Raw genomic sequence first — 12,608 nt, 5'->3', positions numbered from 1 at the left:
ACCGGTAAAACAGTCTATGAACATGGCAAGTGATTGTAGTAAGTTTGAATGCAAAGAGAACGCAAGATTCTCTATGATTGTATAACTTCAAAGATTTTGACTGAATTAGAAGATTAAATCTTAGTGGACAAATTATACAGTACTAACATGTATGCAGAGCAGATTATCCGAGAGGCTGGGCTCTATGAGGAGAATTGTGGCATCAGGATTGGTGGAAGGTCTATTAACAATCTCCGTTATGCAGATGACATAATTCTGCTTGCTGAAACTGAGGAGGACCTCATGCACTTGCTGCGAAGGGTCAAGGACTGCAGCCTTCGACTAAGGCTCAATGTCAAGAAGACAAAGATTCTCGCCACTGGACCAATTGGCAGCATCAGGATGGATGACGAAGAGATTGAGAGTGTTCACAGCTTCAGTTTGCTCGGCTCCACAGTCAACACTCTTGGCACCAGCAGTCAGGAAATCAAAAAGCTTATCGCGATGGGAAAGTCTGCTGTTAGGGACCTCTCTAAGGTACTCAGGAGCAACAGTGTCTCTCTGGAGACTAAGGTGCGCCTGATACAGGCCATGGTCTTTGCAATCGCTTGTTCTGCATCAGAGAGTTGGACAATGACTAGGGAGGACAGAAGGAGAGTGGATGCTCTTGAGCTGTGGTGCTGGAGAAGAGTACTGAATGTACCATGGACTGCCAGGAAAACAAACAGATTCATCTTGGAGAGGATTAAACCAAGCTACTCCTTGGAGGCAAGGATTCTGGGCTTCGTCTGACATACTTTGGACATGTTGCCAGGAGGGACGGATCCTTGGAGAGGGACATCATGCTTGGGAGGGTTGAGGGACAACGCAGGAGGGGAAGACCCTCTATGAGATGGATTGATTCGGTGACTGGCGTAATCGGGATGGGTGTGTCAGAGGCGGTGCGGTTGGCACAGGATAGAGCAGGGTTTAGGGCTGTTGTGCATAGGATTGCTATGAGTCGGAAACGACTCGACGGCACATAACAATAACAAACAACAAGTATTAATATTAAATATCCTAATACTAAATATTTCAGTCATGTGTTTCTCACAAGATGATAACTATAAATTGGTTAATATTACATGTTGGAAACCTTAGGAATATTCCCTTTAAATTATAAGCTTCTTAACCAAGAGGAAAAACAAAGAGTTACTTATGAAGAGTTAGAAATTAAAATAAACAAGGCATCTATGTAAAAAGAGGGAAATATTTTGTGGGACTTGGGTAATCTTGGTTAAGGAGTTATTATTCTCTCTTTAAACTTTACCTCTGTGATGACTTTAAATTGAAAAAGGCTCTCAGAACTCACCTAGATATTTACTTCTTTTGCATTAGTGCACTCTGAGGATTCATTCGTATTCATCTTAAAAAGATGCCAAATACCAACTAAATGTCCAGGTCAAGAAACTAGATATAAATAAAAAACCAAGAGAATAGCTTGATGTGAACATGTTTGCACCCAATAATTTTCTCAGTCTATTCTGACAATGTCAACATCTGACTCCATTAGTTTATTGCAGGCACTGAATAATAATGTGTGATAGGTGGCAGGATTGTTTAAGAAAAGTGTCATTTCTTCCTCCACAGGCAATGAGTCATTGTTTTAATAAAAACATCTGAAAAGCTGTCACAAATGCTTTCTCTTCTTAGTTTATAGGATTTGGGGTACTGGCCAGCCCAAAGGGACCACTCACCTTGAAAACTTTAAAAATATCTGTTTTACTTTGTTTTGTTTGTGGTTTTCTCTGCTGACTAAAACCCCAAACCAAACCAGTTGCAATCAACTCTCAATGCCGATACCAATGTCACCTCTCAGTAATTCTGTGCATTGGCAGAGCAGAACTGTGCTTCATAACATTTTCAATGACTGGTTTCTCAGAAGATCACCAAACATTTCTTTCAAGGTGTCTCTCAGTGGAGTTGAAGCCCCAACTTTGTTAGCAACTAAGCATGTACAATCCAGGGGACTCTTAAAACTCTTGTAAAACTTCTCATTTCTGTTTCCTCAGATACACCTCAGTCTCAAAATACACTTCCATCTCCATAGAAATTAAAAAACCTATGATTGCACAGGATTCATGAGTTTACTGTGAGTCTACACTTCACTGTACTCTTGTGAGGCAGAAATTGTCAAGGTTCCATTTTACCGAAGAAAATGAGGCTTCAGGGGAATTCATTTACCCAGAGTTTTGTAATACACAGTTCTAAAACTCAAGACCTGTCTCAATAAACATCAGCTCCCTAATGCTAGCTACCATCCTGAATTTTGTATTTGCTTTTTTTGTTCCCCCACCAAAGTCTTCTGCTTTTCCTTCCTCATGTTTTGTGCTGTGTTTTATTATTGAGGAGACAAAGAAGAAGGGATTATACTCTAACTTTCTAGAATCTTCTAGATGAACAAAGTTCCCACATTGCATCATGTCTGTGGACCTCATGGAGAGGGCATGGCCTGAGTTTACTCACTGAGACATATCAATAATTCTCCCCTTAAGAACAAGGCAGAGTCTTGTGTACCCATTAAGGAATATGAATCACTGATTAAAGCTAGGTGTAGTCCAAGTGCTAAGGGTTTGTTAGCTGCTTTTTAAAGAAAAATATATGATTATATTTAATCCTCTGAGCAACTCTTAGTTAACACACAATTCCTATTCTCCAGATGTAAAAACAGAGGCACACCAAGCCAGATAGTTCTGCTATACAGACTGAGTGTCCTGTTCCTTTGGTTTTTTTTATAATGTACACAACAAAATAAAAGCCAAATCCAGAGTTTCTGTATGTCCACTACAGTGACACTAATTCCATTGTTTGCATTGTACAGTCACCCTGGCTATCTTTTTTCTGACTTGATCCTTGTCTTTTGACATAAACTCTTCCCTGAATGCTTCGTTATAAGTTTTTGAGTTGATAACAAAAGATCTGAACCTTGTTCTGTCCTGTGCCAACTTTACACTTCCAGACACACAAAAACCCATTGCAACAGTCACTGTGACAATCTACCTGGTTGAGGGTCTTCCTTTCCTTTGCCAAGCCTCCACAATTCCTAACATCAATTCTTCTTCAAGGAATAGCATCTCCCAGCAATATGTCCAAAGTACCTCATTATTCTTGCCTCCAAAGAGCACTTCAGCTGCATCCTCTCCAGCTTCATTCTCTTGGCCGTCCATGGGATATTCAGTGCTCTTCTCCAACACCATAGCTCAAAGGCATCAATTCTTTTCCTGTCATCCTTACTCAGGGCTCAAAATGAACTTCTTTTACTGACTAAGCCAGTCTGTTATTTATTTGGTTTAACAAAGGTTTCTTGAAGGTATTTTTCAGTTTATGGTTTTAGCATTAAAGACTCTCTCAGGGGCAATAGTTTTTGGGTTTTGGAAAGGCCTGAATGCCTTGTGAGTTGGAATTTTGCTCTGAGCTCCTTCCCAATTTTGATCAGAATTCTTTTCTAGAATCTTTTATGAATGTTCCGCAATGGTAGATGAGGTGCCCCTCACCTTTCAAAGAAGAGTTTTGCCATGTGTTTGCAACAAATAGTGCCAGCCCTGAGTAAGGACAGTTTTAAGTGAATGCAAGCCCTTCCTTATTTCTCTGCCATGTTTGAGACATATGAGTACAGTGAGTAGGTAAAAAAAGGAAATGCTGTGGGAGAAGTGGCTTTCAGACCCCCTTTACTGGAGCATTCCAATCTCCCTATTGCTTGTGCCCCACCCCATCTTAGCTATTCCTATTTATTGTCTAAATTTCAAATACATAAAAAAATAATGGAAAATATCATGACTTAGCTATGTATGGACTTTTGTTATTTCCATGGCTATGAAGTCAGAACCGAACCACACCTGACCCTCCAGCAAGTTTTCAGAGGTAATAAAACACACAAAAGGAGACTGCTTAACAATTTTTCACAGAGCAGTTAGTGGATTCCAACTACATGCCTTTATTTTGGCAGGGTAACTCTTTAACCACTAGTTCACAACTTCAGATTTCCAATGAGTTCTACCCCATCTTGTATGATAGAGGAATCTAAGTATTGTTGTTAGGTGTAATTTAGTAGATTACACAGCAATCCTATAATAATGGCTCAGAATCTTGCCATATCCTGTAGCCTTTTCAAGATTCCCACCATGTTCAAGTCCACAGTTGTAGTCAGTATGCCAATCCATCTCCTTAAGGGCCATCCTTTCTTCCCTTGACCCTCTCTCTACCTTTACCAACATGATGTACTTTTTCTAAGGACTGATGCTTCCTGATTCAAGTCCAAGTTTGTTAGGAGCTTAACCATCCTTTCTTCTAAGGGAAGTCCTGGTTGCACATTTCATTTAACTCTACAATGAATATCTATCTACTTTCCTGTCTGACAGTGTGTCTGTACATTTAAATCCTTCCAGCTTTGGTGATTTTGCCAACAATGTCAGTGTGCCAGTGTTACCTATCTCTCATTGTTTTTCTTTTTCCTTAGTTTTAATGAAAGTTTACAGGGACTAGGGATTCCATTCATTTATTGTTACACTTTTCTCCCTGCCTGTCCCCTCCTCCACCCCAATTCACTCTTCTCCTTGAAAAGTAAAAGAAAAAACTCTTTCATTCTTATACAATCCCTCCCCATAGTCCACTCCACTATGAAGCCTTTATTCTGGACTCCCTGTCATGACAATAATACCCAATCATATATCCCTTTTAAACAGTTCTCTTCCTCATCTGTTTCAATGCAGTATACATCATTCCTCCCCTCCTTCTCTGTCTCCCCCAAACCCCAATGTCAGTCCTGTTTTACAACAGTGGCCCTATGCAATATTTGTCCTTTTGTGACTGAGATATTTCACTCAGCATAATATCCTCCAGGGTCACCCATTTTGTATAATATTGCATGAGTTCCTTGTTTTTCAATGCAGTGTAGTATTCCATCGTGTGAATATACCACAGCTTCTCTATCCATTCGTTTGTTGATTGGCACTTAGGTTGTTTCCAACTCTTTGCTATTGTGAACAAAACTGCAATAAACATGGATATGCATATTTCCAACTTTTTGAGAAAGCACCATACAACCTTCCACAGTGGTTGCACCATTTTACACTCACACCAACGGGGAATAAAAGTTCCAGTTTCTCCACAACCTTGCCAGCATTTGATGTTTGCTGTTCTGTTAAATTTTGCAATTCTTACTGGGGTGAGATGATATCTCATAGTTGTTTTGATTTGCATCTCTCTTCTTTGGTAAAGTGTCTTTTCATATCCTGTGCACATTTTTCAATTGAGTTATTTACCTTTATCTTGTGGTGGTACTCGGGTATTTTATAAATCCTAGATATAAGTCCCTTGTCTGACATGTCATTACCAAATTTTTTTTCTGAGTCTGTGGTTTTCCTTTTTACCCTGTTGGAGAAGTTTCTGGATGTGCATAGTGATTTGATTCTTAGAAGGTCCCACTCATCTATTTTATCCTCTCCTGGGAATCTGGGTTCTGTTCTTGGTCAGTGCATCTCAAGAAAAGCTATCACCCATCTAACAGTGGAGCCATGTGCATGCAGGTTTCAGCAGAGCTTCCAGAGTATGGGAGACTAGGAAGAAGGACCTGGAAGTCTACTTATGAAAAATCAGTCCATGAAAACCCTGTGCATCACAAAGTTTTGATCTGTCACTGACCATAGAAATGCTGCAGGACCAGGCAGCATTTCGGTCTGCTCGACATAGAGTCTCAACGAGTTATGAGTCAGAGTTCATCCTGAGGCCAAGTAAAGTAAGAACAGCAGATCTTTCTCAGAGGTCCCTCGAGGGCCAAACTAACCATGTTTATTGACTTACTGGTGATTGATGAATGTACTTAATAATAATAATAATATTTTTGTGTGTGTTTCTATCAGTTTGTGGGGAAAATTGACTCATTCCAGGAGTGGCCAGATGCCTACGCAAAGCACGTCTACAGCGCAGAGAACAGGAACGCGCAGAAGCACCTGAGCAGCTGGGCCATGCGCAACACCAACAACCACAACCCCCGCATCCTCAAAAAGTCCTGCCTGGGTGTGGTGGTGTGCACCCGAAACTGCACCACCATGGAAGGTCACAACATCTACCTGCGCCCCGCAATCTGTGACAAACTCCGGCAGAGCCAGCTAAGTGAGTGGGGCCGGCTTAATCCACATCCTGTGGGAGGATGGGGTATGAGATAATGGATGGAGGTTGATCCTAGATAGGTAGGCACCCGCCAGGTCTCCATGCATCTGTCCCCCTGAACTACAGTGCCCAGAGCTGCCACCATTAAAACCACTCTTTTAGACTAACAAGGTCTTTGACTCAAGGCCTCTGTTAAAAGGAAGATACATTCGTTAGAGAAGCAGTATGAGCTCATCAGGTCATCCATGCAAATGTTAAAAGAAAGTCGGGGTTTTTTCTAGATTTGTTCCCTGTCATCCTGGGCAACGGGTTCCTAAATAATTTTGGCGACAGCTTTGATAAGGAGCAAGAAAAGTGGGATAAACTTTGAAGTGAAACCGAATTCTGCTTCATGCCATTATCATACGCTGGAATGTGTGTCTTCTGTATTTATTTATTACCATATTCACTCAGTTGTGAAATAGACACACTCAGTGTTTTCTGTGTCTTGACCATTTAAGACCTCAAGTTATTTCATGTTATTGATCACTGATCTTTGAAACTTACTTTTATACCAGGATCAGGGATCCATCACTTATGCTTTAGTATAAACTTAAGTAGCTATTTTTTTCTCTCCTGTGTGGTCCTGTTCCTCTGCTGGTTGTAGCTGTGAAGTGCAAGAATTGTTTTCTATTCTACAAAGAATTTCAAGTCTGTTAGTAGGGAGGGAGCAGCTTTCTGCTCCAAAGTGCTCCTTCCTGGCCTATCACGTAATTCTTCTGGGTGAGCATTTGCTTACTCTGTCCTTTGGGAAAGTGGCCCAGATGTAGTTGTGGCCAGGCCTCTGAGAGCCAGGAGGTGAGGCCCAGAGGATGCCAGCCCACCGAGTTGAGCACAGGTCTATTCTCTGCTGTCCTGAAGTCAGGGCCAGCTCAGAAGGGCGGCCCAGACTCACTAGTAGCATTACAGGGCTCAGCGGGTTGGTCACCTCCATCTGCTCTTTTGTAGAAAAACCCTGTCCCAACTGCAATGGGCCTTTGCAGCTGATTCCTTGCCGAGGCCACGGGGGCTACCCTGTCACCAACTTCTGGAGGCACGATGGATCCTTCATCTTCTTCCAGGTTGTATTTCATTTAAGAGCTTGTGACTTGGGTTTTTTTCTTTAAACAACATGTTTGCTAAGTACCAGGAACTACACCAGAGATGGGCCCCAGAGGCTTCACCAGGCCTTTTGAGGGCTCACGCTCCATCAAGGAGGCCAATATATGATGCACCTTCAAAGGCATGCAGTTGGAGGGCCCCAGGATAGGAGAGTTTTTGCGTGGTTGCTTTTGTGTGCTGTTGAGTCGGAACCAAGCCATAGCTGACCCTCTAGAGAGTTTGTTCAGAGATAGTTAATCACACGGGAGGAAATTTCCCTTCTTCTCCTGTGGAGCAGCTGGTGGATTCGAAGTGCATTCCTTTGGGATTACAGTGAAGCTTCTTACCACTAGGCCACCAGAGCGCCCTTGGGAGCAGAGGAGGCGTTGTTAATCTTGGTGCTTCAATAATTATGAGTTTCATTCTGTAACCTTGTACAAATTATTTTAATTCCTAAAATCTCAGTTTTCTAGAAAATATGGCTATTAAGAACTAATAATAGCGCAGTTCACTGCTGAAGAAGGAGGGACAATCTCCTCTGTACCAGTCAGATCCGACTCAACAGTACGACAAGGAAAACAAAAAACCACAACAAAACAACTCCTTATTGGGAGCTTTGGTGGCCTAGTGGCAAGAAGCTGCACTGCAATCCCTAAGGCACGCTGTTTGAAGCCACCAGCTGCTCCGCAGGAGGATGGGCAATCCCCATTGCCATTAACTTCCTCTGAAAACCCACGGAAGGGTCAACTATGGGTCGGTTCTGACTCGACAGTATACAACAACAACAACAACAACAATGGAGTAAGATGATTGAAAGGAGGGGGAATCCCATAATATACATGAACGAAATACAATGTAAACAAATTTGCTTCTATAAGTAAATTTTTGAAAAACGGCAGAAACAGTGAGAGTGGCGAAGGGAGAAGTCCTAATGGGGAAAAGGGAGGTCTGGCGGCCTCGTCCAGAGGAAGTTGTGCTGCTAAACTCTTTGCTCTCTGCAGTGTAACTCCTCCAAATGCCTCAAGGGGGTAACAATGGCAACCTTTTCCCACGCAATTTACAGCCTCAGAATGTCAGCTGTGAGTCAGTGCTGATTAGACTGTCCTGAGGTTTGGAGTTTCTTTAGAAAGGATTGTGTTGTTGTTGTTGTTATGTGCCATTGAGTCGCTTGCGACTCATAGCGACCCTGTGTACAACAGCCCTAAACCGTGCTGTATCCTGTGCCAATCTCACTGCCTCTGACACACCCATCCGGATTACCCCAGTCACTCAATCAATCCATCTGATAGAGGGTCTTCCCCTTCTGCGCTGGAGAAAAAGAATTTAGAATCAGTGAGCATTGGTAAACTGACCTTCTTTAAAAGTTCGGATTCAATTCCTAGAGTTCGTCAATTTGCATTAATGTACCTATTCAAATTCTAAGTTACCTGCCATTTTCAACAACCAGCTCTCAGCAGTCAAGTGACTTCTGACAGGGTTCTGACATCAAAGCTATGAAGCCAGAAGATACGGGACAGAGTAGATGGGGCTCCCAGGGCAGTGATCTTAATGGAAGCAGATTGTCACCCTCCCTAGAGTGGCTTTCAGACTAACCTTGTGGTGAGCGAACAAACACTTAAGCCACAGTCCCATTAGATAAAACCCATTAAAACACTTTACTATTTTGCAAGCAGCTCTCAGCTGTATCAGCTCTAGATGTATTTAAGAGGGATGTTACCAAGCTGATATAATCACTCCCTCAGTTTCCTATACTGGAAACTGGAGGTTCATCATAGGATTGGGCTGCACATTGAATGAGATGAGGCACATTGTGTGCTTATTACAGTGTCCCGAACATTGTGTCTCCAGTATTTAATCAACGTTATCTGTCCTCTTGATGGCCGTGGTCTCCCCGAGGTCAGTGAAAGGCATCATAGAAGATAGGGCATCATAATAGCAAAGGGACGGAGGCAGGAGAGGGCAGGATGGCCTTGGAAGCTGTGTTGAAAGATTACTCAATCCTGTTAAAATAGTTTTATACCATACCACCCAGTATGTGGCAGGACATTGAAAAAAAAAAAAATACATGCCTTGGTATAATCTAATCTTCATTTTCCTGTTTCTTATTTAAGTCAAAGGGAGAACATGATCACCCAAGGCCAGAAACCAAAGCCGAAACAGAAGCAAGAAGAATGAAGAAGAAACTGTACATGGCATCACTTGCTTCCTCTCAGAACCAGAAGGGGGGCCTAGAGAAAGAAACCTCTCACCAGGTCAGTTCAAACTCCACAGCAACAGGGCCCCTGCAGCAGGAGCAAGGATTTCCTTGGTCTCTTTATTTTGAGTGATGGTGAATGGTTGTTTTTGGTTTTTTTTCAATTCATTCCCTGTTGCACATTTCTTTCCTTCCCCCTCCTGCACTTTGCAATGCACATCTTCTTCCAGAGTGTCATATTCTGTGGCTCTTACCAAAATGAAAATTTTTAAAAAATTCTTTCTGGACCATCAGGCTGGTCTACCAACAAGCATCCTATCAAAATGTTTTATCCTTTATTTCTACCATCTTTGTAGCATGCCCCCAACCATAAATTTTATATCGTTGAGAACTATCTTCCTTACTAGAATTTTTAAAACAACTTTCTTTGTTACTTCCCCTTTATCTGGCGCTCCATATTTTGGTTCAGCTGAAACGGAAACTAAACTGAATTGGTCTGCATGAATTATTAATCTCATGATTGGTCCCCCCAAAATGTTGGTACCCGTAAAGTCTCTTGTTCTTCTAAACTAGTTAGTTTCCATAGCAATCTCTACATCTAACAAGATGGAGAGAGCCAAGTAGGATCTAGAAATGATGCTCATTGAGGACTACATGCTACAGACAAATTGGATGTGGGGTGCTTTGCTTTACAACCATGGATGTTTTCCTCACTTGATTTCTTGCCACTGAGTCACAATCCACTCATAACTGACCCCCCAGTAGGTGTTCAGAGGCTGCGAATCACCTGAGAGGAGATTGCCTATCTTTCTCTCAAGGAGCTGCTTGTGATTTCGAACTTCTTGCATTTGGTTTGGCAGCATAACCCCTTGCCCACCAGGCCATCTTGGCTCTGTGTATTTGTTTAAGTGTGATAATAATTCCTGTCCTTTTTATACTGTTGATTAGTACTCTATACTTTTCTGGAGAACAGAGATAGAGTTGATCCCATCCAAGTGGCTCTAAGCATAAGAGGCTTCTAAATATCATAACAAAAAACCAAAAAAACAAAACAAAACAAAAAAACCCTTGTAAATTGAGTCTTGTTACAGGGCACTGTGAGCCATTAACGAATTCATTCCTGTTCTTGGTCATGGGACATTCAAAGGGCGTTTTCTGTCATTCCACCTGCTCACCACCCTTTCTCTCCATCCCACCCCATCCTCTTAGTATTCTGATGCTTTTGCATAAACTGATGCACCCCTTAATTCTTAACTAGGTTCTTTTACACACATCAGGAAGTCCGTTCTAGTCTCCAGTGTTTCTTTTTGGGGTGGTTTTTTTTTTTTTTTTTTGCATCATTTTCTTTAAAACAAAGAAAGCATATGATTCACTGAGAGGATGGTATACTTCCTCCACTTATAAATAACTCTAAAGCTTTGTGGTAGCTACTCAGCATGATGAATATAATCGATGTTGCTGAATGGGATGTGTGAAAAAAAATGTTGACTTGGCAAAGGCTTTGTTATATGTTTGTACCACAGTGGAAAAGAGAGAAGGGAGGGAAGGAAGAAAGAAAGAAAAATTTAAAAATTAATTTATCAGTTATTGTTCTACAGGCCTTATTTATGATTCAACCAAATTCCCAGGAATAGAGGAAGTTTCCTGGCAGGGATGGGGTGAGGAACAAAGCAACACACACACACACACACACACACACACACACCTCGCTCCAACTCTAGTCTCAGACTCTAGTTGGCACAAAAAGTGAAGGGGAGAAATGACTTCTTAAAACATAAGAGGGAGAGAAATGACTTCTTAAAAGATAAGAGGGAGAACCATCCCTCCACACGAGAGCTACACTGAACATAAAACAAATCTTTGATGCTGTCATTTGATTTTTCTTAAATGGCTTCTTAGATCTTCTGTTTCTACAAAGATATATAGGATATCAGATTTTCATTTAAGGGCGAAATCGCATCAATGTCTCCTGAGTGAAGAGAAAATCAGCTTTTACCAGCATTTGCTTCCTTCAAGTCTTAGTGGTTGTGATAAAACTGTTCTCTTGTCCCAGCTTCAAGTATGTAAGGAATGAGGAAAATCTGAAGGGGCACTTACTTGTACTGCGTAACTTGTGACTGCTTGTGGCACTTGTGTTAATGTACTTAACTTATTAACAAGCTCCTTTCTCTGTCCTTTCCAGTGTCTTCCAGGTGGAACACAAAGTCAGCCAAGTTCACCTGTAAGTTGCTTTTTCCAGGAAAATGTCCAATTGCCTGGTAGTTATGGTGGACCCTTCATTCCCAACCCTCCTCAGGAGAGGCCACTGGATGATTGCTTACCCCTTTCCAAGCATTATGGTTTTGAGGGGACCTCTGATCTGGCTGACGCTCCTTCCAGCTTGGGCCACACTGAACAATTTGAGAAATGCTTGTTGTCCAATACCACATTCTTCCAGAACACAGACATGCTTCAGGATTCTACTGCCAGACTCTACCTAGATTACTATGATCTGTATGCAAGGAGCACAAGAGGAGCCTTGGGAAGAAATACTCCTAATGACCAACACCGTCCTAGTTCTCTTCTTCTTCCTTCGATCAGCTTGTCTTCTAACTCCGCTCCTTCCCCAAGCTCTTCAGAATTCCATTTCCAGCAGATTCCTGTGCAACCAAGCGCAGCCCAAACTAGCTGTTACTCACTATGGCCAAATCCAGGGGCTGATGTTTATGAAGAGAAGGTGGACACAGATTTTAACAGCAACTTCCCTTCCACTTCGTTCCATGCACTCCAGGAAGACCCTTCCCTCGTCAGCTACCCCTCACACCCTCACCACCAATATTCTCTGCCAAGTACGAGCCACAAGGATGAGGAAGAGAGACGTATGAGTTCAGATCATCCCAACAGTGAAATGTATCTAAATCTCTATCCCTTAAGATGATGCAAGTCTTTCCCAGCCTTCCCCCCACCCCACCACAAAAGCTCCTTTGTGAAATAGTTTATGAAATAACAAATTAATAAAAGTATGAATGAGTGAATGAAATAGCAGGTTTTTTGTAAACTGTCATTCAAATCATAATTTTAAAAACTGTTTAAAAAATGCTTTTCTCAAAAAAAAAAGAAACCAAACTCACCACCATTGATTGGTTCTGACAGAGGTGAATCCCTGACAACATGCTGAGGGCAAGACCAG

General features: G+C 41.9%; 1 protein-coding gene across 1 annotated transcript; it reads left to right on the top strand.

The window, feature by feature from the left end:
• Positions 1-5,665: 5,665 nt before the first annotated feature.
• GCM1 (glial cells missing homolog 1 (Drosophila)) lies at positions 5,666-12,356 on the top strand. Its single transcript, XM_006893151.1, has 5 exons — positions 5,666-5,752; positions 5,877-6,129; positions 7,114-7,226; positions 9,357-9,497; positions 11,622-12,356. Exons 1-5 carry the CDS (start codon positions 5,666-5,668, stop codon positions 12,354-12,356), a joined length of 1,329 nt encoding a protein of 442 aa, XP_006893213.1.
• The last annotated feature ends 252 nt before the right edge of the window (positions 12,357-12,608 follow it).

The sequence above is a fragment of the Elephantulus edwardii genome, unplaced genomic scaffold, assembly GCF_000299155.1.
Source record: "Elephantulus edwardii isolate Elephantulus edwardi_28Jun2011 unplaced genomic scaffold, EleEdw1.0 scaffold00124, whole genome shotgun sequence".
NCBI classification, from domain to species: domain Eukaryota; kingdom Metazoa; phylum Chordata; class Mammalia; order Macroscelidea; family Macroscelididae; genus Elephantulus; species Elephantulus edwardii.
The sequence above is the reverse complement of the archived record's forward strand: the minus strand, read 5'-3'. Positions and strand labels throughout refer to the sequence as shown.

Coding starts and splice junctions, on each gene's coding strand:
- GCM1 (XM_006893151.1), top strand. CDS start 5,666: ATGCTGCAGGACCAGGCAGCATTTCGGTCTGCTCGACATAGAGTCTCA. Junction 5,753..5,876: donor TCATCCTGAGGCCAAGTAAA/GTAAGAACAGCA, acceptor TGTTTCTATCAG/TTTGTGGGGAAAATTGACTC. Junction 7,227..9,356: donor GATCCTTCATCTTCTTCCAG/GTTGTATTTCAT, acceptor TTCTTATTTAAG/TCAAAGGGAGAACATGATCA.